Raw genomic sequence first — 25,888 nt, 5'->3', positions numbered from 1 at the left:
GTGAAAATGATAAATTGTGTCGTGCGTGCTTCGAGTTTCAGGTCTCCTCCCGCTTTAGAGGTGGAGAGGTCAGTGGCGCGTCTCAGCCTCGTGTTTTCTCTTAGTGGGTTACACGGGACACGCGTGTGGGGATCCAAACGGTGTTTCGGTGTAAATCTCGTCGCACACTGAAACCTCTTTTCAGACGTAAAAGCAGTCCCAGTCAGACGCTCCTATTCAAATGCTTTGTCCTCTAGCTCAGGGACACTGCGCATCTCCGTGCCTCCCCCTCCACCCATGTGTCGGTGCGCAGACTCGTTTAACGGCCCCGAGGAACATAAACAAGCAACGGAAACTATAGCTGTATTAAATCAAGCTCTGCATTTAGCCCACAAATTGGGTGCCAACTTGCTCCGGACAGCCCAGGAATCTCTAAACGGGGTTTAGAGGTCTCAAAGAAGATCACCCCCGCCCCCCCCTCCTGTCTCTCTCTCTCTCTCTCTGTCTGTCTTCCCCATCTCAAAGCCCGGATTGGTCACAGTGCGGCTCATTTGCATGCCTCGCCATATAAACCCTCCCGCAGACACTGCAGCCCGCTTGCGCTGACAGAGCAGCACACCTCCAGTAGTGAGAGAGTGAGTGAGTGAGAGAGCGGAGCGCATCCTGAGTGCGCATAATCAGACATATGGAATATTTATCACGGGCTTTGTTCTGACAAACAACCCAGGAGAGTGGACTGAAGGGAGAGGAGGACACTTCTTTATTCTTATTCTTCTTATTATTATTATTATTATTATTTGACCAGGTGCGTTTTTGTTTGAACTCCTAAGTTGGACTCAGTGAGGACGGTTTGCTGAATTTCAGAATATCAAGATGGGAGGAAGAGGGTGGAACGGGCTGCTGGTGTTTACGTGCGCCTCCGTCCTGGTCTTGGCCGCTTTTACGCAAGGAAAAACGATGAAATATCAGACGTTTGAGGAGGACGCGCCGGGGACAGTGATTGGAAACTTAGCCAAGGACGTTTACTCTACTTCGCCCTTCTCGGGAGGCTCCAGGAACAGTTTCAAGATGATGAAACAGTTCAACTCCTCTTTCATCCGACTCAGGGAGAGCGACGGGCAGCTGACGATAGGCGAGAGGGTGGACAGGGAGCGGATCTGCAAGCACACCCTGCACTGTCTCATCGCCTTCGACGTGGTCAGCTTCTCCAAAGAGCAGTTCAAGCTCATCCACGTCGAGGTGGAGGTCAGGGACATCAACGACAACTCCCCCGAGTTCCCCCGAAAGGAGTCGAGTCTGGAGATCTCCGAGAACACGGCGGTCGGCACCCGGATCCCGCTGGACTTCGCAGTGGACGAGGACGTCGGGGTGAACTACATCCAGAGCTACCAGATCTCCGTCAACAGCCACTTTTCCATCGACGTGCTCAGCAGGGCCGACGGGGTTAAATATGCGGAGCTGGTGCTCATGAAGGAGCTGGACAGGGAGACGCAAGCCTCTTACGCGCTGGAGCTGGTCGCCATGGACGGCGGCAACCCGTCCCGCAGCGGGACGACGCGCATAAATGTCAAGGTGAAAGACTACAACGACAACAGCCCGGTGTTCGACAGGAGCAGCTTCTCCGTGGACCTGCCCGAGGACGCGCCGGTGGGCTCCCTGCTGCTGGACCTGAACGCCGAGGACCCGGACGAAGGGCTGAACGGTGAGGTGGTGTACGGGTTCGGAAACCAGGTGCCTCCCGAGATACGGCAACTCTTCAGGGTGGACAGGAAGACGGGGCGGCTCACTCTGGAGAGCCCCGTTGACTTTGAGAGCAAGAACACGTACGAGTTTGACGTCCAGGCCACCGACCTGGGTCCGAACCCGAGCCCGGCCATTTGCAAAATTGTAGTTCAGGTGCAGGACGTGAACGACAACGCGCCGGAGATATCCATCACCCCGATGACCTCTATCACAGCGGGGATAGCGTACATCACAGAGGCTGCGGCCAGAGAGAGCTTCGTGGCTCTGGTCAGCACCTCGGACAGAGACTCTGGCGCAAACGGGCAGGTGCACTGCACGCTGTACGGACACGACCACTTCAGACTGCAGCAGGCGTACGAGGACAGCTTCATGATCGTGAGCACCAGCCCGCTGGACCGGGAGAAGATCCCCGAATATAACTTAACGGTGGTGGCGGAGGATCTAGGCTCCCCTCCTTTCAGGACCATCTCGCAGTACACCATCAGACTGACGGATGAGAACGACAACGCGCCGGTGTTCAGCAAGCCCGTGTACGAAGTGGCGGTGGTGGAGAACAATGCACCCGGTGCCTACATCACCACGGTGGTGGCGCGGGACATGGACATGGGGTCAAACGGGAAGGTCACTTACAAACTAGCGGACACCTATTTCATGGGCTCCCCGATCTCCACCTTCGTGTCTCTGGATCCCGCCAGCGGCTCTCTTTACGCGCTCAGGAGCTTCAACTATGAGGTGATGAAGCAGCTGGAGCTCCGAATTACAGCCAGCGACGGCGGCTCGCCGCCTCTGTCCGGCAGCGCCAGCGTCTACGTCCGGATCATCGACCAGAACGACAACGCGCCGCTCATCTTGCAGCCGCCGCTCAACAACGGCTCGGCTGAGGTGCTTCTGCCCCGGGACGCGCCCACGGGCTACATCGTGACCCGCGTGGAGGCGCGGGACGCCGACGAGGGCATGAACTCAGAGCTGTCGTACGGGCTCGCCACCGGGGAGCCCTCCGTGTTTTCCGTCAATAAAGTCACGGGGGATATCTACCTGAACCAGGTGCTCAGCCACGACGTGGACGAGACCCTGAGCGTGACCGTGACTGTGAGCGACAACGGGAGGCCCGCGCTCACCTCCACCGCCACGCTCCACTTCCTCATCATCGCGGGCTCCCCGCCGAGCGACAGGACGGTGTACCAGGCGGGCGGCGGGGAGGAGGCGCGCGCGCAGTGGGACCTGTCGGTGGTGATCATCGTCGTGCTCGCGGGAAGCTGCACGCTCCTGCTGCTCGCCATCATCCTCATCGCGACCACCTGCAACCGGCGCCGGCGGGACAAAACCGGGGAGGACAGCGACTCCTACGGGGAGAAGGGCACGCTGGAGCGGGGCAGGGGCCACGCGGGGGACAACCCGCTTCTGCCCCTCCACGGAGCCGCGGGGGGAGGAGGAAGAGCGGGTGGAGAAGGAGGAGGAGCGGAGGTCTTTGACGGACACTCGTTCAGCAGCCAGCCCGGTGCTTTCACTCCGGCTCACCCCGGGGGCAGCGACATGTGCTCGGCCTCTGAGGACGGCAGCGAGGTGCCCTGTGTGTATGACTCAGACAACAACAGCAAAGTCCGAGGGAATAAACACGAGGTGAGATGCTCCTTTGGGACAGAGGGGTTGTGAGGAGGGGGAGAATTGTGTTTACTAAGCAGACACTAACATGTGCTTTCTTCTTCTTCTTCTTCTCTCCTTCAGGGCTACTCCACTCTGCCTGGCTATGGGAACGGCAAAGAGGCGGTGAGGCCCATCACCATCTGGAAGGGCAACTCTTACACCACCATCTCTGCCCGGGACCCCGCCTTCAGTGGAAAAGACAGTGGCAAGGGGGACAGCGACTTCAATGACAGTGACAGTGACGTCAGCGGCGACACTGGCCTGAAGAAGGATGGGGCCATGGTTCCTCCCATGGGGGGGCAAAACGGTAAGGAGTGAAGACATCAAAACAATAGATGAAGAAATAAGTTGTACCAGTCCACATATCTAACCTAACCTTGTTCCTCTGTTAGCTCTGTGGGCATGCACCAGCGAGTGTAAAGTCCTGGGCCACTCGGACCGATGCTGGAGCCCCTCGGCCACCAGAGCCAACGCGGCCCCCTCTCCGGCCCCGACCCTCTCCTCCTTCAGCAGCCTGCCCAAGACGGCCTCGCTGCCCCGGGACCCCAACCGCAGGGACAACTACTACCAGGCCCACATCCCCAAAACGGTGGGGCTGCAGAGCGTCTACGAGAAGGTCCTGCACAGCGAATACGACTACGTCCTGGTCACCCCGCCCAGACCAGCGAGGGTGCAGGAGATCAGCGAAGTCGCCATCCCCGTTTACACCCCGACTCCGACGCACTGCCCCAACAACGACGTCTAGGGCGGAGCGCCGCACAAACTCTCGCACTCTCGATGAAATGCACAGACTTTCCAGAGTTTTAATTTTTGATGCTTCAAAGCTGAGAGAGATGCGGCTGTATTGCTGAGTGAGCTTACAGAATCCTATCCTGGCATACAGAGCCGGTCCAAGAGTGAATGGGGCCCTGAGCAGAATTTGATTTGGGGCCCTTGTCAGCTGCCATCATTCAAATAATCCCTTTTATAATCAAAAGTTAACGCATCGTACATATAACAGAAATTATACTATGAAAGCTCACCCTAACTTAGGGGATTGTATAGCATAAACTGTAAAAACCATATAAATACTAAATGATTTCAGATATGATGTATAATGTGATCACAAGTTTTATTTTGCACAATAAACTGCAGATGTATCACTTGTACAAGAAAACAACAACAAAAAAATTATCTAAAACTTGACTTGTGCAACAGTTGTAGAGCTCTTTGCTGCCCCCTGTTGGCTCTGGAGGCCCTGAGCAGCTACACAGTTTTCTGATGCCTTGGGTCGGCTCTGCTGTTTCATGTATGTCTGTCTCTATGCTGAGAGCCGCCTCTGAGGTCCAGTCAATCACTTTGAGACATTTGTTGGACATGAAGTGTATCATATGCAAGCCTTGTACATGGAGAGATTTTTATTTTTCTATATATGAAAAAAAGAGAATTAAGCAAAAAAAAAAAAAAATGTAGATATATGTAAATACAGATCTTTAAGCATGCCTATTATTTAAAAACGCCCTCAGAAAATGTTCCATTTGAGGGGCCGTTGACTCAAAACGTATCAAGTTGATAACCATGTATGGAAACCTTTGAATGCAATAATTCATTGTACAGAATTTTTTTTTTTTAAATCGTCACAATACTATGAAAAGAAATAAACTTTGAGATACTCTTGTGAACCCCCCGCGCGTTGGAGTTTGTTCCAAAGGATGACGGAGCGTCAGTCAGACCAGTCGGCAGCGGGAGCCAACAGGCGTCGCTGTTATTGCAGCATGGCTGAGCCTGAGCGTCCTTGCAGCCCGCGGAGGAAGGTCACTTAAGGTTTTTTTGGGTTTTTTTCCCCCTCTGTGAATACATGATTTTGCTGGTGAGATGCCAAAAACAGACTGAGGCGCTTTTTAGCAACCCACCTCCTCCTGCCCCTCCGACTCCAACCATTTCACACACAAGTCAGCCAAAACCCGCCTTAGTAATCCTGCTCTTTATCACCGACTTTCTTGCATTTACAGTCGACACCGGATGTTTACATAAACCAAACAAAAAAAGACACGTGCACCTTTGTTTTCTCACCGTCTGAAGTTAAATCGGAACCGACGTCTTGTGTTTTAGGTCAGTTATATGCCCAGTATCACAATAATAAAAGAGGTTATTAGAGATTTATGTGTCGGTGTCTTCAAAATCAGACGTTTCCATAAATTTCCTCATTACAGCTAAAATAAAAGTGTTCAATTCAACGTTTGAACTGCGTGACTTGGGTCAAATCTTTTGCGTTTCCTTCCACAAGCTTCTCAGTAGTTTTTTGGAGTTCCCCCCTGACAGAACCAGTGTAACTGAGTCAGGTTAGTAAGGCTCCTTCCTCCCTGCCGTTTCATATCTAATTTCTCTATCGGACTGAGATCAGGGCTTTTTGCGACGGCCACACCAAAAAAAACCAAAAAACCCAACTTTGTTGTCCGTAAGCCACTTTGCAACCATTTTGGCTGCATGTCAAGGGTCACTGTCCATTTGTAATACCCATTTGGACCCAAGCTTTAACTTCCTGGATGATGTTGCCTTAATGTTTTCACATAATATTCTTTAATAACGATGCCATCTATTTTAGCCAACATAACACGATGCTTGTCATCCCCATACTGACCAGATGGGGTGCTGTTCCCAGGTTTTCATCTCCAAATGTAACAACAGACCAAACGGTTCCACTTTAGTCTCGTCAGACCGCAGGTCTATAAAAATGAATGTCTTTGTCCATATGTGGATCTTCAAACCGCAATTTGATTCTTATGTTTCTTTTTGGAGTAATAGCTTCCTCCTTACTGAGCGGCATATTCAAACCTAACTGGACATGTTTCGGTGCGAGTGACGACTCCGTCTTATCAGCTCCGGCTGGCATCTTCTCTAGGTTTTTGTTCTGGGTTCAGTTTTACTCATTTTGGACCAAATCACATTAATCTCTGGGACACAGAACCATTTCTCCTTCCTGAGCGATGTGATGACAGGACATTCACCGTGTTTACACTGACCAGATGAACGCGACTCCTTCTGGAGTCTGGACATTGTTCCCAAGGAAAAACCAGACCTGGGCAGCTCCACGGTTCTCTCTTCTGATACATTGGCCGATTTCTTTCGACTTTCCCATCATGTCAGAATAAGTTTGCTCACGAGAGAAGTCATTCAAAAATGCTGCCACGGCGTCACCTTCCCACCACTTCCTGTCGTCTTCTTCGTCTTTCACGCCTGCGGTGACGTCTGGTTGTTGATCACGAGACTCGTGTGATGCGAAAAAAAAAAAAGTGTTTCCACTTCAGTTCGACAGACATTGATTTCAATACAGCCAACAAAACAAAACAAAAAAGAAAACACCTCATCTAGCACAGAAATCTTTAATTGATAAATGTGAGGTGCTGTTTTTTCAAAATTGGCCTGTTTCCATTCAAGAAATTTATGTTTGTAATTCCAATTTCCTGAATTACATGACCAAAACATGTGAAAGGTCCTTCTGTTTTTAGTCAGATGGGTTCAAAAACCAAACTTTTTAAAATTCATTCAGCATGCTATGAGAGACAGGGAAGATTTGGTCAAGAGGTGATCTTGACCAAATCTTGCTTTGCTCGAACTTTTCTGCAAAACAGCTGTGTTCCCCGTCGAGCTTTTCGTCTTTTTACGTTTTTAACAACAGATAAAGCAACTTTTACACACTTGCATCTCAATTTTTAGTGACTTTGACCATTAAAACCCAAACTGGTTCCCCCAGTTCTTCATGCAAATACAACTAAAACCAGATATTTACCTAGTCGGAATAAAAAGACACATGCACCTTTCTTTAAAATCGCTGTCTGAACATAAATTAGATCAAACTTTTCTGGCTTTAGGTCAGTTAAAATCGCCGAAATGATTGCTATTTACTAAAATCAACAATAATGAGAATATGTCAGATTTATTGTCTCGAAAATGAGAAGTTTACATACAAAATGATTACCTTCTTTAACAATGATAATGTGATGACTTTGGAAAGTGCCGATGGGTTAACGAAAACGTTTGAGTAAATTGGAGGCATTTTTATTTATTTGCTTATTTTTGTCCACGTGCCAAACGCACACGTAATCCCATCGCCATCATTCATGGATTCAGGGCATGTTTTATTAGCAGCAAACGCTGCGGACGCAGGAGGTAGGTGTAGGAATGCGGCTCAGCGAGAGAGAGAGAGAGAGAGAGAGAGAGAGAGAGAGAGAGAGAGAGAGAGAGAGAGAGGACAGCTTTGGCTCGTCGCCATGTCCATCAAGGAGGAGGAGGGAAAAAAACCAAAACGGTAACATTCCGCAGGAGTAACCTTTGACCGGAAACAGTAACTGGGAACAAAATCAGGAGGTAGAGCAGTGCAAAGTTGGGATGGAAGGAAAGAAAGAAAGAAGGAAAGAAAAGAAGGAAAGAAAGAAAGAACGAACGAACTCCCCTATCCTCACGATTACTAGTCCACGTCGGCCCTTGCTAAGGTTGTCATAAAACCTAATGATATGAAATCCTGCGGATCAGAGCGAGATCAGACTCATGTAAGTTGCATGAGCAAAAGCCTATGGAAGCTTCAAAAGGGGGGGAAAAAAATGGTTAATGATTTTTTCTGGAAGAAAGCCTAAAAAAAAAAAAAACCCTCCGAGTTACATTAATGCCTTCTCTGGCTGCTAATCAGCTTGAAGTTACAACCTTAACTTTACCTTTTTTATTAAAAGTTCTAAGAGCTGAAAATGCTCAGCTTGGACTAAGAAGTAAAGGTCGGCTGAGAAGTGCCCTCCTCCTTTTCTAAGAAGGAGGAGAGAGACAGAGAGGGTTTTGGGGGGGGGATAGAGTGAACTGGGGCTTAAAAAGGTATTTGTCTGTTTGCCTCCAGTCATGGCCGGGAGCTCAGAGAAAATACCCATCGCGACAGCGGAACCAGAGGACCAGCATCAGTTCATGCCGCCGGTGAGTTGCTTAGTGCAAGACGGCGCCGTGGCACCCTGCTGTGCATCCCCCTAAGGGTGACCGGGTCAGTCAAACCACAGAGGTCTCATGTGTCGCGGGGTTTTTGTTTTGTTGCTCGTGTCGAACCCGTCCAGGCCTACTCCGCCGTGGCGGTGAAGCCGGCCTCCGCCGGACGCCTGCTGAAGGCCGGGATCGCCGTGCTGGTAACCGGAGCCGTTCTGCTGCTGCTGGGAGCCGCCGGCGCCTTCTACTTCTGGAACAACAGCGAGAAACACGTAAGAGTGACGTTTCACACCTGTGGCTCTGTGCGGGAGAAACTCGCCAGCCCGCCTGAGACGTAACGTGGGTCGGTGAGAAAGAAGGCTGGAAGGACATAGTGGGGCCCAATGAGAGATTCTGGTTTATTATTGTGTGCATATCGAAATGTGTTTGTTAGTATTAAAGGGTACGGGCTTTTTTTTTTTTTTTTACACTTCGTGTCTTTGTTTCAGGGTTGTATTCAGTGGTCCTTTCGTTGCTGCAGGTCCATTAAAGCGCAGATTAAAAACGGGAGGGATGTGACTGATCAGTTTGTACCAGTTTAATAGAGCTCAAATACCCCCACACTCCTCTCTGCTTCTCTACATCCACTTAGAAAGAGAAAAGAAAAACAGCTCTCTTTGGAGAAAATGGCAATCTAGAAAGATGTCGGCTGAATATGTTCAAAATGAAGGAGGAAAGAAAAAGAAAAAGCTCATTAGTCATCGGTGTTGGGATGTCCAACTTGTTTGAATTAAAGTCCCAGCAGATCAAAACAGACGGAGGAGTTCAAAATGAGTTTTTTTTAAAAACATTTTTTTTAAATTGTTGGTATTTAGGCAAAAGGAGAAGTGCAAATCATCTGCCTCCTCTCTGTGGTACAGTGTGAGGCAAATGAATGGAGCCATTGTGCTGTGGGACCCTGGACTGGAGCAACGAGGTGGAGAGGGGTGGGGGTGGGGGTGGGGGTGGGGTGAGGCCCCCCACCCCCACCCCCACCCCCCCTCTCTCTGGTCCGGCCGAAGCTCCGGGGGCAAGAGGTGGAAAACACCAGCGGCAAAATGCAGTCGGCGGCGCGAGCGCTTTCTGCTCCCGAGAGACTGAAAGGGTCTGTGGCGAGGAAAGGCCAGACTAAACCGGGTGTAGAACGTGTGTCTCAGGAAGAGGACGAGAGGGAAGTAATGTGGGATGTTTGTGGGAAAAGTGTCAGGTTTAACTTAGAGAAGGGTAGAGGTGAATGTGAGAGAACAAAAAGACATCGCTCACCATCCGACATCGTGAGACAGACTGAGGAGTTGGGTTGGTATTTCGGGTTCTTCTTTAAACCTTCTCGGCTACATTTACGTACAGATCTCGTTCGTGTCCCGCTCGTTTTGGCGTTCCACAGGTCTCTGCTTGAGGGCCGTCGCTGTTTCTGCTCCACCTGCTCCCTCTTGGTTTGATATACTGATCTCCTTCAAGGATATTTCCTGTCACTTGTTGTGTTTCCATTACAAAAGTGTGCAAACCTTTGTTAATATTCCACTAATATTAAAAAAACAACAACACAATTTTGTAAATGCGGCGTTTCCATTAAATAAAAAATCCAATTCAAATCACAGTTTGCTCTCAGGATAAGTTATTAAATAAATCCCACGCCCTCTTCCTCGTACCACTTCCTGTCCTTCTTGGCTACATCTATGTACAGAAAACGTTCCTGTCCCTTTAATTTCGGTGTTCCACAGGACTCTGTTTTGGGCCCACTGCTTTTCCTACCTGCTCCCTCTTGGTCCGATACCGTCACTTTTTGAGAATATTTCCCATCACTGGCTGAGTTGTCGTAACAAAAGTGCGCAAAACCTTGTCGGCATTCTGCTGATGTCAAGAAAAAACAATTCCGCAATTGCTGCGTCTCTATTAAATAAGAATAGAAACACGTCTAAGTAAGCTAGCTCTCGCAATAGGTTATTAAAATTCATTGGCGGCGACGGATGTAAACATCTACACAACATATATTCATATTTCAGCCACGGCTCTCGGGTGGCTGAAATATTTCATCACCAGGTGTCACAGAAGATGTCGCCGTCTTAGTAGCTGAGATTCCATTACAAATGAGCTGCAAACTTTGTTGATATTATTGCTAAATTGTGATGAAAAACACAATTTTGCAATTGTGGTGTCATTAAAAAACATTCCGCACCATCATCCTCCAAGCTCTTTCTGTCTTCTTCTTCGTGGTTTAGTAATAACATCCGGCTGTTCGTTACGTGACTTGAGTGAAGCAAAGCAAGTATTTCCACTGTGGTTTTGTAAAATACACCAGATTCAATACAGCAAATTTAAAAAAAAATCACCTCATCCTAGCACAAAATCTTTACAAAAAGATATTAGTCTTTTTCCAAAATTGCCGTGTTTCTACTTTGTTCAGCAAAATTGGCGAATTAAGCAAATTTCTTTTCGCAATTCCAATTTGCGCAACTATATGGAAACGCAGCTGTTATTATGCTGATGATATCCAGTTGTATATTTCTTTTCTTCCAAATAAAGACTATTTTGCTAAACTTTCTGGATTCAATTATAAGCTGGAGGACTGAAAGTTTTCTTCAAAGTGAACATCTTTGCGCCAGACAAAAAAAAAAAAAAAAAAAAAATTAAGAAGAAAGCAGGTTCTTGGGCCTCTTGGTTATGTGGCTAAATCATCGGTTCTAAACCTTCGGATATCCTTCACAGGAAAATCAAGTCAAATCTCTGCTTTGTTGCCGTTTCTAGCATTTGCTAAATATTGCCAAACTTAGTCCTATTGTCTCTCATCCAGAAATGGAAATCTTAATGTATGCTTTTGTTTCGTCCAGTTCGGATTTTTTTTTACATCGCACATGTTTAAACAGAACCTCCATAGATCAGCTGCAGTCTGTGCAGGATGTTGCTGCTGGGCTCCTGACTGGATCTTCATAGTTTTGTCATGTAACTCCACTTCTAATTCTACTTCACCGACTCCCTGCTCATTCTCTAGTGCATTTCAAGACATTGGGGAGCTCCACATGGACACACACTGATCTGTGCCACAAACGTTTGCGTCCCTACACCCCCATCAGGGCCTTGAGGTCCTGTGACGACTTGCCGATTGTCCCCCCATTCAAACCTAAATACTAGAGCAGACAGAGGTTCCTCTCCTGTGGCTCCAACGCCCTTCCTCTAATTCCAATATCATTTGTTTTGTGTATTTGTTAGATGTAAGACTTTTAAAAATATATGTATATTGAACAGCACTATATGAGTAAAGTTTTATGTACTTACACATCAGTGTGAGGTGGATGTCGGCCACAGAGCCTCCAAACGTCCTCACACCTTCTGGCCTTTCCTACGTTATACGTTACAATGACACAGTTCAGCATGAATTTGCAAAATTTCATGCAGTAGATCGACTAAAACGTGTGCGCTACTGCGAGGGTAAGAATTGCGACACAAGATTTTCAAATATGTTATACCAACATGATGAGGTGAGTCTTGACCGGTAATGACCGGGTTCTCTGGGTATATACTTGATTTTCGAACGAATGGTGATTAAAAAGTACATTTTTGTGAATAGTGACAAAACACTTCGGATCAGCATAATGAAGCTTCCAGGAGTGCTGGTGTCAGCTCAGCTCCACTGTTACTGTGGCAACGGGAGGAAACTTTTGCTCCTGGAGTCTAAGCAGCATTTCTCTGACGAAGAAATGAACCCGTAATAACTGCCCGACTAATGAACTGAGACACGAATAGGGAACAGTCGATGTGTGTGTGTGTGTGTGTGTGTGGGTGTGTGTGTGTGTGTGACCTTGCGCTACCATGGTGCAACATTTGCGCTAATTACCAGTTTAAGACACAAAGTACATAGCGACAGATTTGGTGAAAAAGAGACTGATTGTATGATATACTGGGGAAAAATTAATGAAATTAGTTTCTTTCTTTTTTTTAAGAAATGAATGGTGGTATTTCCAGGGTTTCACCTGGTGGATCTGTGACTCATCATGAGAAGAACTTCTCAGTCCAATGAACGGCTGTAGGCGGCATGATGAGAAGCAGTGATGAGATGACATGTTGAAGGCGGAGGGTCGGAAAGAGCAGCAGCAGCGTCTTAAAGAGACAGAAGCGCAATTTCAAGGAGTCAAATTGCAAAGTCAAATTTCTTTTAAGGCATGTTTTTTAGATACAGCATTTTTATAATAACTGAAGGTGACATACTTACTTGATAGTGCTATGAAATGGCACTGTGAGGATGGAAAAGACATAATAGTTCCCCTTTCAGAAACAATGAATGCAAGAAGGTAGCATTCACAGATACTGACCAAAACTGTTGAGATTACAAAATCCCACCAAGAATTGTTTTGGACTAGGTTTTAGTGAAAATATCTTAGTAAACTCGAAATAAGACTAAACAAACTTACTAGTAACCATTTTTTAAAGTAAATATTTCCTTAGTATTGATGAAAAAGCACTTGTTCCATTGGCAGATAAAATTAACTTATAACAAAGAGAAAATGTCAAGTTATGTTAAATAATCTGCCAATGGTAAAAGTATTTAACAATATTAAGGAATTATTTACTTAAGACAAGTCTTTATATCTCGTTAAAAAGTCACTTGGAATTAACTTTTGTCTCATTTCAAGTTCACTAAGATATTTGCCCTAGAAACTAGACCAAAAATTCTTCCTAGGATTTTGTGTTTTTGCAGTGCAATAATCTTCTATTACATGGACTTTGCTCTTGAGATTCTCCAAAGTCAAAGTTTATCATTCTGATTACGAGAAACGGTTTAAGTTATGCATTAATTTGTGCAGCTCTGTCACATTAAATCCTAAAAAAACAAACTCACGGAAGTTTGTGGTAACGTAAAAAAAACATGGAAAAGTTTGTGGAGCATGTTCTTTGTAGCTCATTGTATGCGTTGGGGTGTGTGTGTGTCCACAGGTCTACAATGTCCACTACACCATGAGCATCAATGGGAAGGTGGAGAAGGGCTCCATGGAGATCGACTCCGCCAACAACATGGAGACGTTCAGCACGGGCAGCGGCGCGGACGAGGCGCTTGAGGTCCACGACTTCGAGATTGTGAGTTTCATGCGAAGCGATCGGAGAACATCGCGCTGCCGTTGGCTGTCTCGGAGGAATCAGTGAGATTGGTCGGAACGACGACGGCTCCTCTTGGGGGTCAGGGGTTGGAAGATTGGCTCATTAACTCGGTGGAGGAATGAAGAACAAGTAGACATCGGATCCCCTCGGGAAAAATCAGTGTCAAGATGCATCGGCCCTCTGATTTCCGGTGCATTCAGACTGGTGGATTTCGACCTTTAATTAAAGAGCCCCAATCAGGCTAATCAGAGAAGTGCGGCGGCGGTTGACGGCTTTGAATATTAAAATTTTGACCTTTAATCACAGTCCCTTTGATCCTTTTTTTTTCTATGTATATTTGAAGTTGTGCACAAATGCATCAGATCTCGAGTGTGACATTATTGGTGAGGTGAACAGATAGAAACTCGCGCTTTCAAAACTTTTTCAGGGAATTACAGGCATCCGGTTTTCGGGGGGAGACAAGTGCTTCATCAGGACCCAGGTTAAAGCTCAGCTCCCGGATGTGGAGCCTCTGAACAAGGACCCGACCACATTTGAACTGGTGAGATGAATTTCTTTGTGTGTGTTTTTTTTTTCATTGAAGTATTTGCTGCTCTTTATCCCCGCAATGAGCTAAAATCTGATGAACTGTGAATTTCTTTTGCTTTGTCAAAAACAGGTGATAAATCCTTTATAACATGCTGATTGTTATCATTTTTAGCTTGGACTTCTTCTGCTGCAAACATATCTGCTGGTTATGCTGTGTAACCAACACGCTTCCATCCGTTGTGAAGAGACGGAAACCCGTCTAAAAAGACATATTTAGTCAGATGTGTGCCCAGCTTGGGCGTGATCCGCTTTGTCTTTGTTCAAAATGCTGTTCAGCCTTCATTCCGTTTATTCAAGAGATGGAAAATTGTATCTGTAATTCCTCAGCCTAATTATGAATCGTGCTTTGGTTAAAACTAACTCAGCCAGCAGCACAATCGTCAAAAATGTATTCAGTTCTCTGTACCGCTCAGTTTGGAAGCTAATGGTTCCTCTGCAGTAGTGGCGTTCAAACGTTTCACTAGACTTAGACTTAGACTTAGACTGACTTTATTGTCATTTTGCATGCACAGGGTGTATACAGAACGAAATTTCGTTGCATACGGCTCAGGACAATGTTTTGAGCTTTCAATTGTGAGGTTACTCCAGAATAAAATACAGCATAAAATATGAATATAAAATATAAAATATAAAGTGCAGGAGTGACAGTAAAATATAAGTTATTTAGCTCTGTACATGTGCAAGGTATAAAGTGGAGACTACAGGGGCCAACTTGAAAGGTCTTATGATTTATGCCCCCCACCTGCCCCCCAATTAAAAACTGTGATTCAGATTCAAATTTCAATTAATTTCACCTACACTTCAATTGAATAAAGTTGTCATTTTTTTGGTATAAAGGGGATGTAGAAATCATAGCAGCTCCAAAACAGAAACATTTTCCCACCTCGCAGTTTCCTGATTGTTTTTGGGATTGAATGTTTTCTGTTTTGTCGATCAGAGCAGCAAGAATGAGATACGAGTCCCTCCTCCCTCGAAACGCATGCATGACTTGGGAGGAGAAACGGCCTCTGTGGCGCCGACCCGACGGTAAACGTCTTCACAGTTTGTGTCCAGGATGTGTGGGGTCCTCAGAAATGCTAGCAGCTAGCCCTGCACAAGTGCTGATGCGCAACGGAGCGTGAGGGCGATACTAAGAAAAAAATTACAAAAACGTAATTACAAGAATGAAGTCATAAAATTATGAAAATACGTCATTAATATCGCAGGAATAAAACCACAATGTTATGAGAATAAAGCTATAATATTAAGAAAGTAAAGTTGAAATAACGAGAATAAAGTCACAATAATTTAAGACTGAAGTAATATTTTGAGAATAAAGTCAAAATAATACGAGAATCATATTATGACTTTATTCTGGTGATTTTACGAACTACGACTTTATTCTCATTCTCGCATGAGTTTATTCTCGTAATAACACAACTTGTAATTGTATGACTTCATTCTCTTAATTTTATTATTTTAATTTTTGTTGCTTGGGTCTAACACTGTCGTGCTGGTGAGTTTTCCGACAGACGGTGCAACCCCCACGGTTGCCAACTCAACAGCTTTCTTGCTATATTGAGCAACATTTCAGACAAAAAAAAAAAGTGGTATCGGGCAAAATTGGAATCGGCAGATTAAGCTTTTTAAAAGATCGGTAATCGCCGATCGGCCAGAAAACTGCAATCGGTGCAGCCCTATTTTTACCCTTAACGCGCGTTTATGTGCAGCATTGTTGAAGTTTAAGGGATTAATAAATGTAGCCCGTGTCGCACGCTTGCAATTACAAATCCTAAAGCTGCTCACAGGTATTTATGAAAACTAATTCTCTATACTTAACATCACTGCTCTAAACAGCTGCCACGTTTTAATTACCGCTAATGCGCGCTCAGAAATCTAAGCAAGTCACCTATCAGGACCACACAAGTGACTAGTAACACACACACAGTAGAAGGACTTGCACGTCGTGTGTGTGTGTGTGTGAGGATTGTTATCACAAAAACACACCACAGCGTGTGATTGCTCAATTGAGGCTGCGTGATAATTAAAATCATTTAGTTCTGGGTAAGCCTCGCATCCGCGTAAATCCGCATCAGCACCAACCGCTTCCCCGTCGACGCAGACGCGCACAAACACTCCCACGTGAACGCAACAACAACACAATTAATTATCACGCAAGGCTGCTCTTATTGCCTCTGTCTGCCTCATAAACGATCATTTATTTCACATTTGTGCTCGGGTGTGTGTTTGCGTTATTGCCTCATAAATGATCGTGGGCGCGCCGCGTGTGTGTGTGTGTACGCCATGTGTGAAGCCAACGTGTGTTTGGAAGACATGGAGATGTCGTTATAATGGTTGCTGCAGGCTGGTCATTTGCTATAATTTAGAATGATGGGAAATATGGGTTAGATAAGTGCACACACACACACACACAAAACCCCCTCCCTGATCCAGTGGGAGCGGGTCAGATAAACTCTTATCAGTCAGACGAGCAGTGAAGAAGGACCCCCTGCTTTTATTTGTCCCTCCAGCAAATTATTTTGAGCTGGGAAAGAAAAAAAAGAAGTAATTTCTGAACGGTTCCCTAAACGTGACTTTGGCTGGTGCAGTGCAGCCTGTGGGCGAGATCATCCCAGCAGACTTTCCCCACTTCCTCTCCTGCAGGCCGTGGATACACACAACACGTATGTTTGTGCGGCGAGACCTCATTTGGATCTTACGCAGACTCTCGTCCATTCAGGACGTCAAACTTCCCCTCTACGCCCCCGTCGGACGCTGACGAGAGCCGACGTTACGTGCGTGCGACCAAATGTCAGCGCGAAAGCAAAATCTACATATTGCAGCCCGGAGTGCCTTCGGGCTTGACTTTATAATTCCAAAACGGAGCGTTAACGGGGCACCGATAATGAGGATTAGACTGGGACACGATGCGGAGAGTGTGGGTTATTTAAAAGGGAGTGACGAGATACAGAAAAACCCCGGCAGCAAACTATTGTTTTGTTCTTGTTACGTCTGCTTGGCAATGGCTTTAGTAGTGATGCACCTTAAAATAGGTACACGTTTTTTTTAATATGGGATATTTGCTATACACCGACACAAAGCCGGTTCATAATTATGGAAGGAAAATGATACATGGTTTTGAAAGTACGTGAAGGATGACACTGCAAAAAAACCCACAAAATCTTACCAAGTAATTCTGGTCTAGTTTCTAGAGCAAATATATTAGTACACTTGAATTAAGATAAACTTTTCAGCAAGAAACAAGTGCTTGTTTTAAGTCATCAATTCCTTAATATTGATGACAAAGTACTAGTTCCACTGGCTTTGATAATTTGTCATAAACATTAAGGAATAGTTGACTTGCAACAAACTTCTATTTCTTGCTGAAAAGCTTCTTGTAAGTTAATTTTGTCTCATTTCAAATGTACTAATTTGTTTGCACTGGAAACCAGACTAAAAATACTTGGTAAGATTTGGGGTTTGCAGTGCAAATGAAACCCTGCAACAACAAAAAAAAGAAGAAAAAAAAAGCTGGCTTCATAGGTCACTTAATTAAAATGCAATCTGTCCACTGTGATCGTGCTGAAGGACTGGGTCTAATTCTTTGTGTTTCCATAGATACGTTCCGTTGACCTTTCGGCGTGTTTCTATCCAAGTTCAGCTCTATTTTAGATGTTTAAGTAAATGTGCGGCTGGAGTTTTTAATTGCCTGAACTATTTGTGATTGCCACTCCAGATAATTAGCAATGGATGTCATCACCTGTGGGACCTTATAGGATCCCCGTGGCGGCTAAGTGTTGGCAGCTACCAGGTCTGAGAAGTAGGCTGAAAGACAAACAGAAAAATATATTGAAACCTTGAACTTAATATGGATTCTCACATTAACATATTGTGTAGCAAGTAATATAGTAAGTTCATCTTAAGTAAATTAATACATAAAAGTCTCACTTTATTTCTCGTGCTGTAAATTATTTGAATGGTTATTTGCTACCCAGTGTGACCTTGATCTAAGATGGGTTACAGTTTTTATTGTCCCCAGATAAGGGGAGCTAAATGTTGGCTAAAACTATCAAACTTTCTTACCTGTTAAACTACAAATGTGTCTTTTTCCAGACCAAGTAGTATTGTGGATTTGTAATGTATACATACATAACATCCCTGTAACTATGAAACATGTATGTTTCTATGAAAAATTCATAAAACTCTTACTAAACAAGCTTCGACTCAGCCGCGTTAGCATAATGCATCCATACTTTAGCTATGGAAGCCATAGCAACCGGAGTCACGGGGCGGCGATAGCGGAAAACTGGCCAATCATAGACTAGTTATTGTTTCTTCTTCTACACTTTGTCCATTATTTAACAGGGTGAGTTGATACGTTGACAGATTGATATTTTGAGATCACAGACAGCTAATAAAGTTCATAAAAGGCGCACAGCCGTCTACAGGTGTTAATTTCCCCCCCGAAAAAACGTCATTAAACGGTATCGCTACGGGTCCCTGAATGGTGCGCGCAGGGGACGTTCAAGGCGCTCGTGCAGCTAATGACGTTTTTGGCGTAAATTCGACGCCATATTTATGGCAAGAAAGTGAAGCTCCCGTCGTGGAGAGCAGGTTATCTAAAGACGAGGAAGAACATACATGTATGGATACCACTGGCTGTGGCTCTGAGTGCGTTTCATTTTCATTCGTTCCCTGCAGGGCGACGAGGTGATGCCAGCCAAACTCGAGGACGACCTGATCCTGCTGGCAGCAGGCCCGCCTCTGTCCGACTCCTCCTTCCTCAGCAGCAAGATCATGGACCTGTGTGGAGACCTGCCCATCTTCTGGCTCCGTCCCACACACTCACCGGGTATGCAAAAAAAAAAAAAAAAACAACCCAAAAAGATTTCAGATCTGACACAGAAAGGATTTGAACAGCCAAACAGAGTGCTTACACGGAACAAAGACAACATGGGTCAAATGGGTTGAAGTATTTTTCTATTTAACATCGCAGCCGTTTGATCTGAATCGTGTTTTTGAAGTTTCTCAGAGAGCGTGAATGGAGAATTTTTAGCATGTAGTGAGGTCAAAGGTTCTCTCTCTCATATATATATATATATATATATATATATATATATATATATATATATATATATATATATATATATAGGGCTGGATAGCTCAATAGATAAGGCATCGGTATATCACCCGAGAGGGCAGGGTTCGAATCCAGTCTGGGTCCTTAGGCAAGACCCTTCAAGCTACTGCCTACCTCATACCATGAGAGACACAAATATGCATAACATGCCGGCTCAGACGTCGCCCGGCCAAACAAGGTCTGCGTCAGGTGTTGGGGAACCAGAGCACCTTGATGACAAATGGGCTACTGGAACAAGACGGAAATGGGCGAGAGATGAAAATGTGGATCTGTTGGAATGCTACTACTCAAGTAACCCTAATCAGAGAGGTTACATGCAAAGACTGGTGAAGGAATGGTTACTTCGACATCCCCAGTCAACACTAAGCGCTAAACAACTAGTAGCTCAGTGTTCCAACATCCGCAAACGGCAACTGCTATCACAACTTGAGATTGACGAGATACAACACAAATGCTACGGCAAAAAGGAGGAACCTGGATGTCAGAACTGTGGGGACTTAACTACAAGTCCCCACCCAGTCAGGGGATACACGGCCCCATTGAGCGAACATCAACAGGAATCTGAGAGCCACTTGCACAAGTGTTTGACATCAATGACATCAAGCTGTATGCCAAGAGTGAGCGACTCACTGATCCACACCACCAGGATCTACAGCACGGACATTGGGATGTCATTCGGACTAGAGAAGTGTGGTCGTGGTCGGCTGATCACAAAGAGGGGGAAGGTCATCCGCACAGAAGGGGTCTCACTCCCAGAAGGAACAATAGCAGACATAGAGGACAGTTACAAGTACCTAGGTATACCACAAGCAAATGGCAACCTCGATGAGGTCACAAGGAAAGGAGCCACAGCTAAATACCTCCAACGAATAAGGCAAGTCCTGAGAAGCCAGCTCAATGGCAAGAACAAAATCCGCGCAATAAACAGCTATGCCCTGCCAGTAATCAGATACCCTGCTGGAATAATTAGCTGGCCAAAGGAGGAGATAAAAGCCACTGATATTAAGACTAGAAAACTACTAACAATGCATGGAGGATTCCATCCCAAATCCAGCACCCTGAGACTGTACACGAGCCGCAAGGAAGGAGGCAGAGGACTAGTGAGTGTGAGAACCACAGTCCAGGACGAAACAACTAAGATCCATAAATACATCAGGGACAAAGCCTCAACAGACAATGTGCTCAGTGAATATCTCAGACAACAGGGAACGGAGGTTGAGGTGCCAGAGATACCATCATGGGAGGACAAGCCCCTACATGGGATGTACCACCAGCAAATAACCCAAGTGGCTGATATCAGTAAATCCTACCAATGGCTGGAAAAAGCTGGACTCAAGGACAGCACAGAGGCCCTCATCCTGGCCGCCCAGGAACAGGCCCTAAACACCAGAGCAATAGAGGCCCAGATATACCACACCAGACAAGACCCAAGGTGCAGGTTGTGCAAGGAGGCCCCTGAGACAGTCCAGCACATAACAGCAGGGTGCAAGATACTGGCAGGGAAAGCGTACATGGAACGACATAACCAAGTTGCAGGCATAGTGTACAGAAACATCTGTGCAGAATATGGACTGGAAACCCCGAGATCAAAGTGGGAAACACCCCCAAAGGTGGCGGAGAACGCCAGAGCTAAGATCCTGTGGGACTTCCAGATCCAGACAGACAAAATGGTAATGGCGAACCAACCAGACATTGTTGTAGTGGATAAACAACAGAGGAAAGCCGTTGTGATAGATGTAGCAATACCAAGCGACTGCAACATCAGGAAAAAGGAGCACGAGAAACTAGAGAAATACCAGGGCCTCAGGGAGGAACTGGAGAGGGCCTGGAAGGTGAAGACCACAGTGGTGCCTGTGGTCATCGGGGCCCTCGGGGCAGTCACCCCCAAACTGGACCAATGGCTACAACAGATCCCAGGAACAACATCAGACATCTCAGTCCAGAAATGTGCAGTCCTTGGCACAGCCAAGATACTGCGCAGAACCCTCAAGCTCCCAGGCCTCTGGTAGAGGACCCGAGCTCAGAGGATAAGAACCACCCGCGGTGGGTGAGAAGGGAATTTTTTATATACACAGTACAGACCAAAAGTTTGGACACACCTTTTAATTCAATGAGTTTCCTTTATTTTCATGACTATTGACATTGTAGATTCACACTGAAGGCATCAAAACTATGAATAACACATGTGGAAATATGCACTAAACAAAAAAGTGTAAAACAACTGAAAATAGCCCTTATATTCTAGTTTCTTCAAAGTAGCAACCTTTTGCTGTGATTACTGCTTTGCACACACTCTGCATTTTCTTGATGAGCTTCAAGAGGTCGTCACCTGAAATGGTTTTCACTTCATAGGTCAACCTGCCCTGTCAGGTTAATAAGTGGGATTTATTGCCTTATAAATAGTCATGAAAATAAAGAAAACCCGTTTAATTAGAAAGGTGTGTCCAAACTTTTGGTCTGTACTATATGGCTATATATACATATATATAAACCTATTTGTTTATCTTCCTACTTCATCGTCTGATAATCTTGAAAACCGTTGCCAGGGAAACGGCCGTGCGACATTAGTGTCACTCCTCTCCTAAATTTGGCCCGCTGTCAGACGGTGACGCTGTGATGTGTGCAGGCGGCCAGAGGAAGAGCAGAGCCGCTCCTCGCGAGCGCCGGCAGGCAGCTGCTGCGGTGGGGCACGAGGACGAGGACGGGGGGCCGCAGCTCAACCCGGAGAACCCCTATCAGGTGAGTCACACGCGCTCCCTCCGCGGTGTTTACATCCGGCCGGAGCGCTCCGAGCTGTCCGTTCGGATACGACGGGCGCTACCTGAGAAGGCCTTTCCCCCGCGGAGAGTTTCTCACATCTACGGGAGCCGCAGCAGATGCTGGGGTCACGGCGGAGGGGCCCGGCACGTCACTGCACATCTTTTAGTGTATGTGTTTTCTCCGCGCGGCTGTCTAAAGCTTTCCTTTTCAGGAATGAGGCTGTATGAATAATTTCATCGCCCCCAACCCGCTGCATTTCTTCTCCATACTTATGCAGAGGTTTTTGAGTATGCCCAAAAATTGTACTCAAGAGTAGTAGCGCTATTCAACATGTTTTTACTTGAGTAAAAGTACAAAGTAGCCGTCCAAGAAAGTACTCAAGAGTAAAAAGAAGAATTTTGTAAAAAAAAAAAAAAGAAGCCTACTTTGTAGTAACTGATCAAAGCACGAATCATTTAAATATTTAAAAATTACATCAGACGGAGCAAAAATATGTTATGTGGAAATTTTAGTATTTTAAAGGGGCAGTGTTATGTGTTTTCTAGTTGCATAGCGCAGTTTTATAGTACAATGTTAACTTGAGTTGCCATAAAAATGCTGTATATATCAAACATGCCTTAGTAATTTAGTGCCTTAAAATTGGGCCTCTGTCTCTTTAAGAAACTCCTCTTTCTGAAACTCCACCTTCAGACTAATTGCTCCTCTATTAATCCTTTAACATTTTTATCAACATTTCACTAAGAAGTAGCTCCTCTATTGAGCTCTGCACATGTGCAGTGCCACCAGGTGTTTGCTAATGTCTGCTGGCTAGTCTGAAGGAGATGAGTGGAGGCGGTTATGGAGGAGAGCTTGGAAACTGCAGCTCTGAGGAGGAACTTTGTTGTTGAAGGCGGGGCTAGGTCCCCCCCAGGCGTTTTGCACAATTTGAATGGTTGCCATGGAGATTAAAGGATTTCTCAAACATGCACGAAAGAATCAAGACGGCACTCCAGGTATGTTTTTGATGATGGAGCAACATTATAACATAATCTAAAGCTAAAAAAAAGTAGATTTTATGTAATACTACCCCCTTAAGGACCAAAATGAAAAATAATTCATGTAAATAGCATAATTACAAAATAGCAAAATCAGGCAAAAGAAGCAGTTTTCCAAATCAATTTCTTTCTATCTCAAGCTTTTGAAACATTAACAAAAACTTCAGGTGCGTGTCTGATGGATTTTTGGTTCAAACGTGTTTGTTCTTCATTCAGTGAAGTTACTCACAGTGGGTACAGCATCCAGAATTTTTGCTCAAGTAAGAGTAGTGATACTTCATAGTAATATTACTCAAGTAAAAGTAAGCGAGTAAATGTAGCTAGTTGCTATAAACCTCTGCCTCCTTACACATCCTCCTTTCCCTTCCAGCTGCTCAGACTTGCAGCCTCCTCTCCTTTCATCACAGCCCTGACAGGCAGGATTAAATTGAAAACTAACAGGGGAAAAAAAAAAAAAACCCACGTGTGACCTCCCTGCCTCCCAATCCTGCCAGCTGAAAAATCCATATTTAACAGGGCTGAAATGAGATCTTTTTCACTGCTAAACATGCCCACGAGGAAAACGAGCCACTCAAGTCTAACTGCTTCCCCCATCTCTTCCCTCCTCCCCCTGCAGCGTGGGCTGGAGGGCGAGCAGGGCGCCATGGACATCGACCCCATGCTGGACCACCAGGGCGTGTGCTGCAGCGAGTGTCGCCGCGGCTACACCCACTGTCAGAGGATCTGCGAGCCGCTCGGCGGCCACCAGCCCTGGCCGTACCACTACCAAGGCTGCAGGGTGGCCTGCAGAGTTATCATGCCCTGCAAATGGTGGGTGGCGCGCATCATGGGGCTGGTGTGAGAAAACCACCGCACTCGCCCGAGACGTGGCAGAGCCCGGGAGGGAGGGACAGGGTTCAAAGGGAGGTGAGATGAAGGGAAAAGTTATTAAAAAAAAAAAAGAAGAGGGAGTGGGGGGAGTTACTTAATATCATCTACTGTAGGTAGCTGAGTCTAAGCAGATTTGTTCAAAAGCAACTTGCATTAGTAGCTGTGTTTATGAATTCTAGATGCATATAAAGCTGATCTGACACTAAAAGGCAAACGCAGTGGCGGCACATCCTTTCATGCTGTTAAAACACACACACACACACACACACTGCAGCTACTAATCTGGGGTCTTCTGAGCTAGAGCACAACATGCTACCTAGAAAACAGAGATGGCGACATTACTTCATGTAAACGCATAGGAAAAGCTTGCATTAATAGAGCCAGTGATTGACATTGCCTAAAATTCTGTACATAAATATCTACAAAGACCTCCAGAAGAAGTCGGTGGATTTACAGGACCGCACATCTGGAGGTTTCCGATGTTGAATAATAGAAACTTCGATGCATTTTATTGTTATTTTAGGATTTTATGTGATAACTCGCCATGAACGTGGCACGTGGGCAGAGTTGGAGGGAAGGGTTAAATACAGGGCAATGGTGGAAGAAAACCTGTCTTTGGGCATGCCGCCCCTTTCTGAAGCCGCCCTGGGTAACTGCCCCTATGAAACCCTTCCACCAGAAGCCAGAGTTGCATAAGGATTTGGTTTAGAAATGTAAAACCAGCTGAAATTCAATCAGTTTTAATAACAAATAATAAAAGCAGAGGCCATATTTGATTGGCTATAACCTTCCAGGTGGCTCTGATTAGCAATACAATATTAATAGGCATCAACCTTTCCTACATCTTGGTGACCAAAATGCTAACAATCAGGAAGAGAAGGCATTTATGGCTCTGTCGTAATCAAAGCAGTCATCACAGTAACATTACAATGTCACCGTTTCTCACTATTGGTCAGATTCACAGATACGCTTTCATGCTAGAACGCCCAAGGTCCAGAGATAAAGCAAATAGATGCAAAAATATGAGATGTTTGTAGTATCCCCACAGCCTGATGCTTCCACCACCACGCCAGGTGAATTGAAGGTGACTGATTGTACTTGTAATAGTGAGTAACAGAGTAAAGACACATCACACTTTTAAGATTATTTGTTAAGAAACATGTTTCACTGTACAACCGTGCGCCATTTTGTTGAATGAAGACCCAAATAGAACCCATTGGAAGAGGCTCCAGGGGGGTGAATACTGTTAACGTTTCAGATCAAATTAGCTTCAACTCTTTTCGCGAGTTGCCTTTCACAAATGTAGCTGTACCTCCATTCCAAACTTTTCAAAGTGCAATATCATGAAATAAAAATTTTTTTTTTTAAAGTAAACTTCTAGGTTTCAAGCATTTTTATTCCGTTATAGATCAAAAGAATATATGTTATCTGATCACACGTCTTGTGTGTATCGCCGGGTTCCTTCAGTGTTCTCTGAGAAGCGTCTCATCTGGTCCCTGCTCCAAAGGCCCCAGCAGAAAGTTTTTCCAGAGTTCTTTAATGTGAGAGTCGAAGATCTAGAACTCTTTAATGAGACTAAAGACTCTGCAGCCGTCACGCTCCCAGATCTTACCCACGATGCAAAGCGCTTAGCTCCTTTTGATGTCGCAGAGCCGCCTCGGGCAGGGGTAGGGGGTAAGGATGGGGCGGTGTGTTTTTTTGTGTGTGTGTGAAGGATACTAGGAGTGTGTGTGTGTGTGTGTGTGTGTGTGTGTGAGAGTGAGAGAGAGAGAGAAAAGTAAAGTGTCACGGAGCTAAGAGTTCCATCTAGAGTCACAAATGGCTGTTTGATCATCAGGAGAGATGAAACGATGTGTGATGAATTTAACACTTAACTCAGTGTGAGAGGCTTGATGATGTGGTTAGGGAGGCTGATCCATATTAATGCTCTCCTGGCTTGGTAGGACGCGCCCCCCACCACAGTTGCAGCTGCTGCATACCGGGTTTCTGCCCGTTTCACCAACTTACATTGAAGACCTTTTTGAGAGCACTGTGAATAAAATTTAAGACCTATATTTCCACAGAAATATCCAAACTTCATTTATATAACTGGCAATAAATC

The 25,888-nt window shown here is 45.5% G+C and overlaps 2 protein-coding genes across 2 annotated transcripts; both read left to right on the top strand.

Moving 5' to 3' along the window:
• Nucleotides 1–588: 588 nt before the first annotated feature.
• pcdh8 (protocadherin 8) lies at nucleotides 589–6,580 on the top strand. Its single transcript, XM_014475421.2, has 3 exons — nucleotides 589–3,342; nucleotides 3,448–3,673; nucleotides 3,759–6,580. Exons 1-3 carry the CDS (start codon nucleotides 853–855, stop codon nucleotides 4,109–4,111), a joined length of 3,069 nt encoding a protein of 1,022 aa, XP_014330907.1. The 5' UTR covers nucleotides 589–852; the 3' UTR covers nucleotides 4,112–6,580.
• A 1,508-nt stretch (nucleotides 6,581–8,088) lies between these two features.
• Nucleotides 8,089–25,161, top strand: cnmd (chondromodulin). The gene is made up of 7 exons (XM_023335853.1): nucleotides 8,089–8,304; nucleotides 8,439–8,579; nucleotides 13,255–13,395; nucleotides 13,844–13,957; nucleotides 18,685–18,835; nucleotides 21,750–21,862; nucleotides 23,534–25,161. Exons 1-7 carry the CDS (start codon nucleotides 8,233–8,235, stop codon nucleotides 23,756–23,758), a joined length of 957 nt encoding a protein of 318 aa, XP_023191621.1. The 5' UTR covers nucleotides 8,089–8,232; the 3' UTR covers nucleotides 23,759–25,161.
• Nucleotides 25,162–25,888: the final 727 nt, after the last annotated feature.

The sequence above is a fragment of the Xiphophorus maculatus genome, chromosome 6, assembly GCF_002775205.1.
Source record: "Xiphophorus maculatus strain JP 163 A chromosome 6, X_maculatus-5.0-male, whole genome shotgun sequence".
Taxonomy (NCBI): domain Eukaryota; kingdom Metazoa; phylum Chordata; class Actinopteri; order Cyprinodontiformes; family Poeciliidae; genus Xiphophorus; species Xiphophorus maculatus.
The sequence above is the reverse complement of the archived record's forward strand: the minus strand, read 5'-3'. Positions and strand labels throughout refer to the sequence as shown.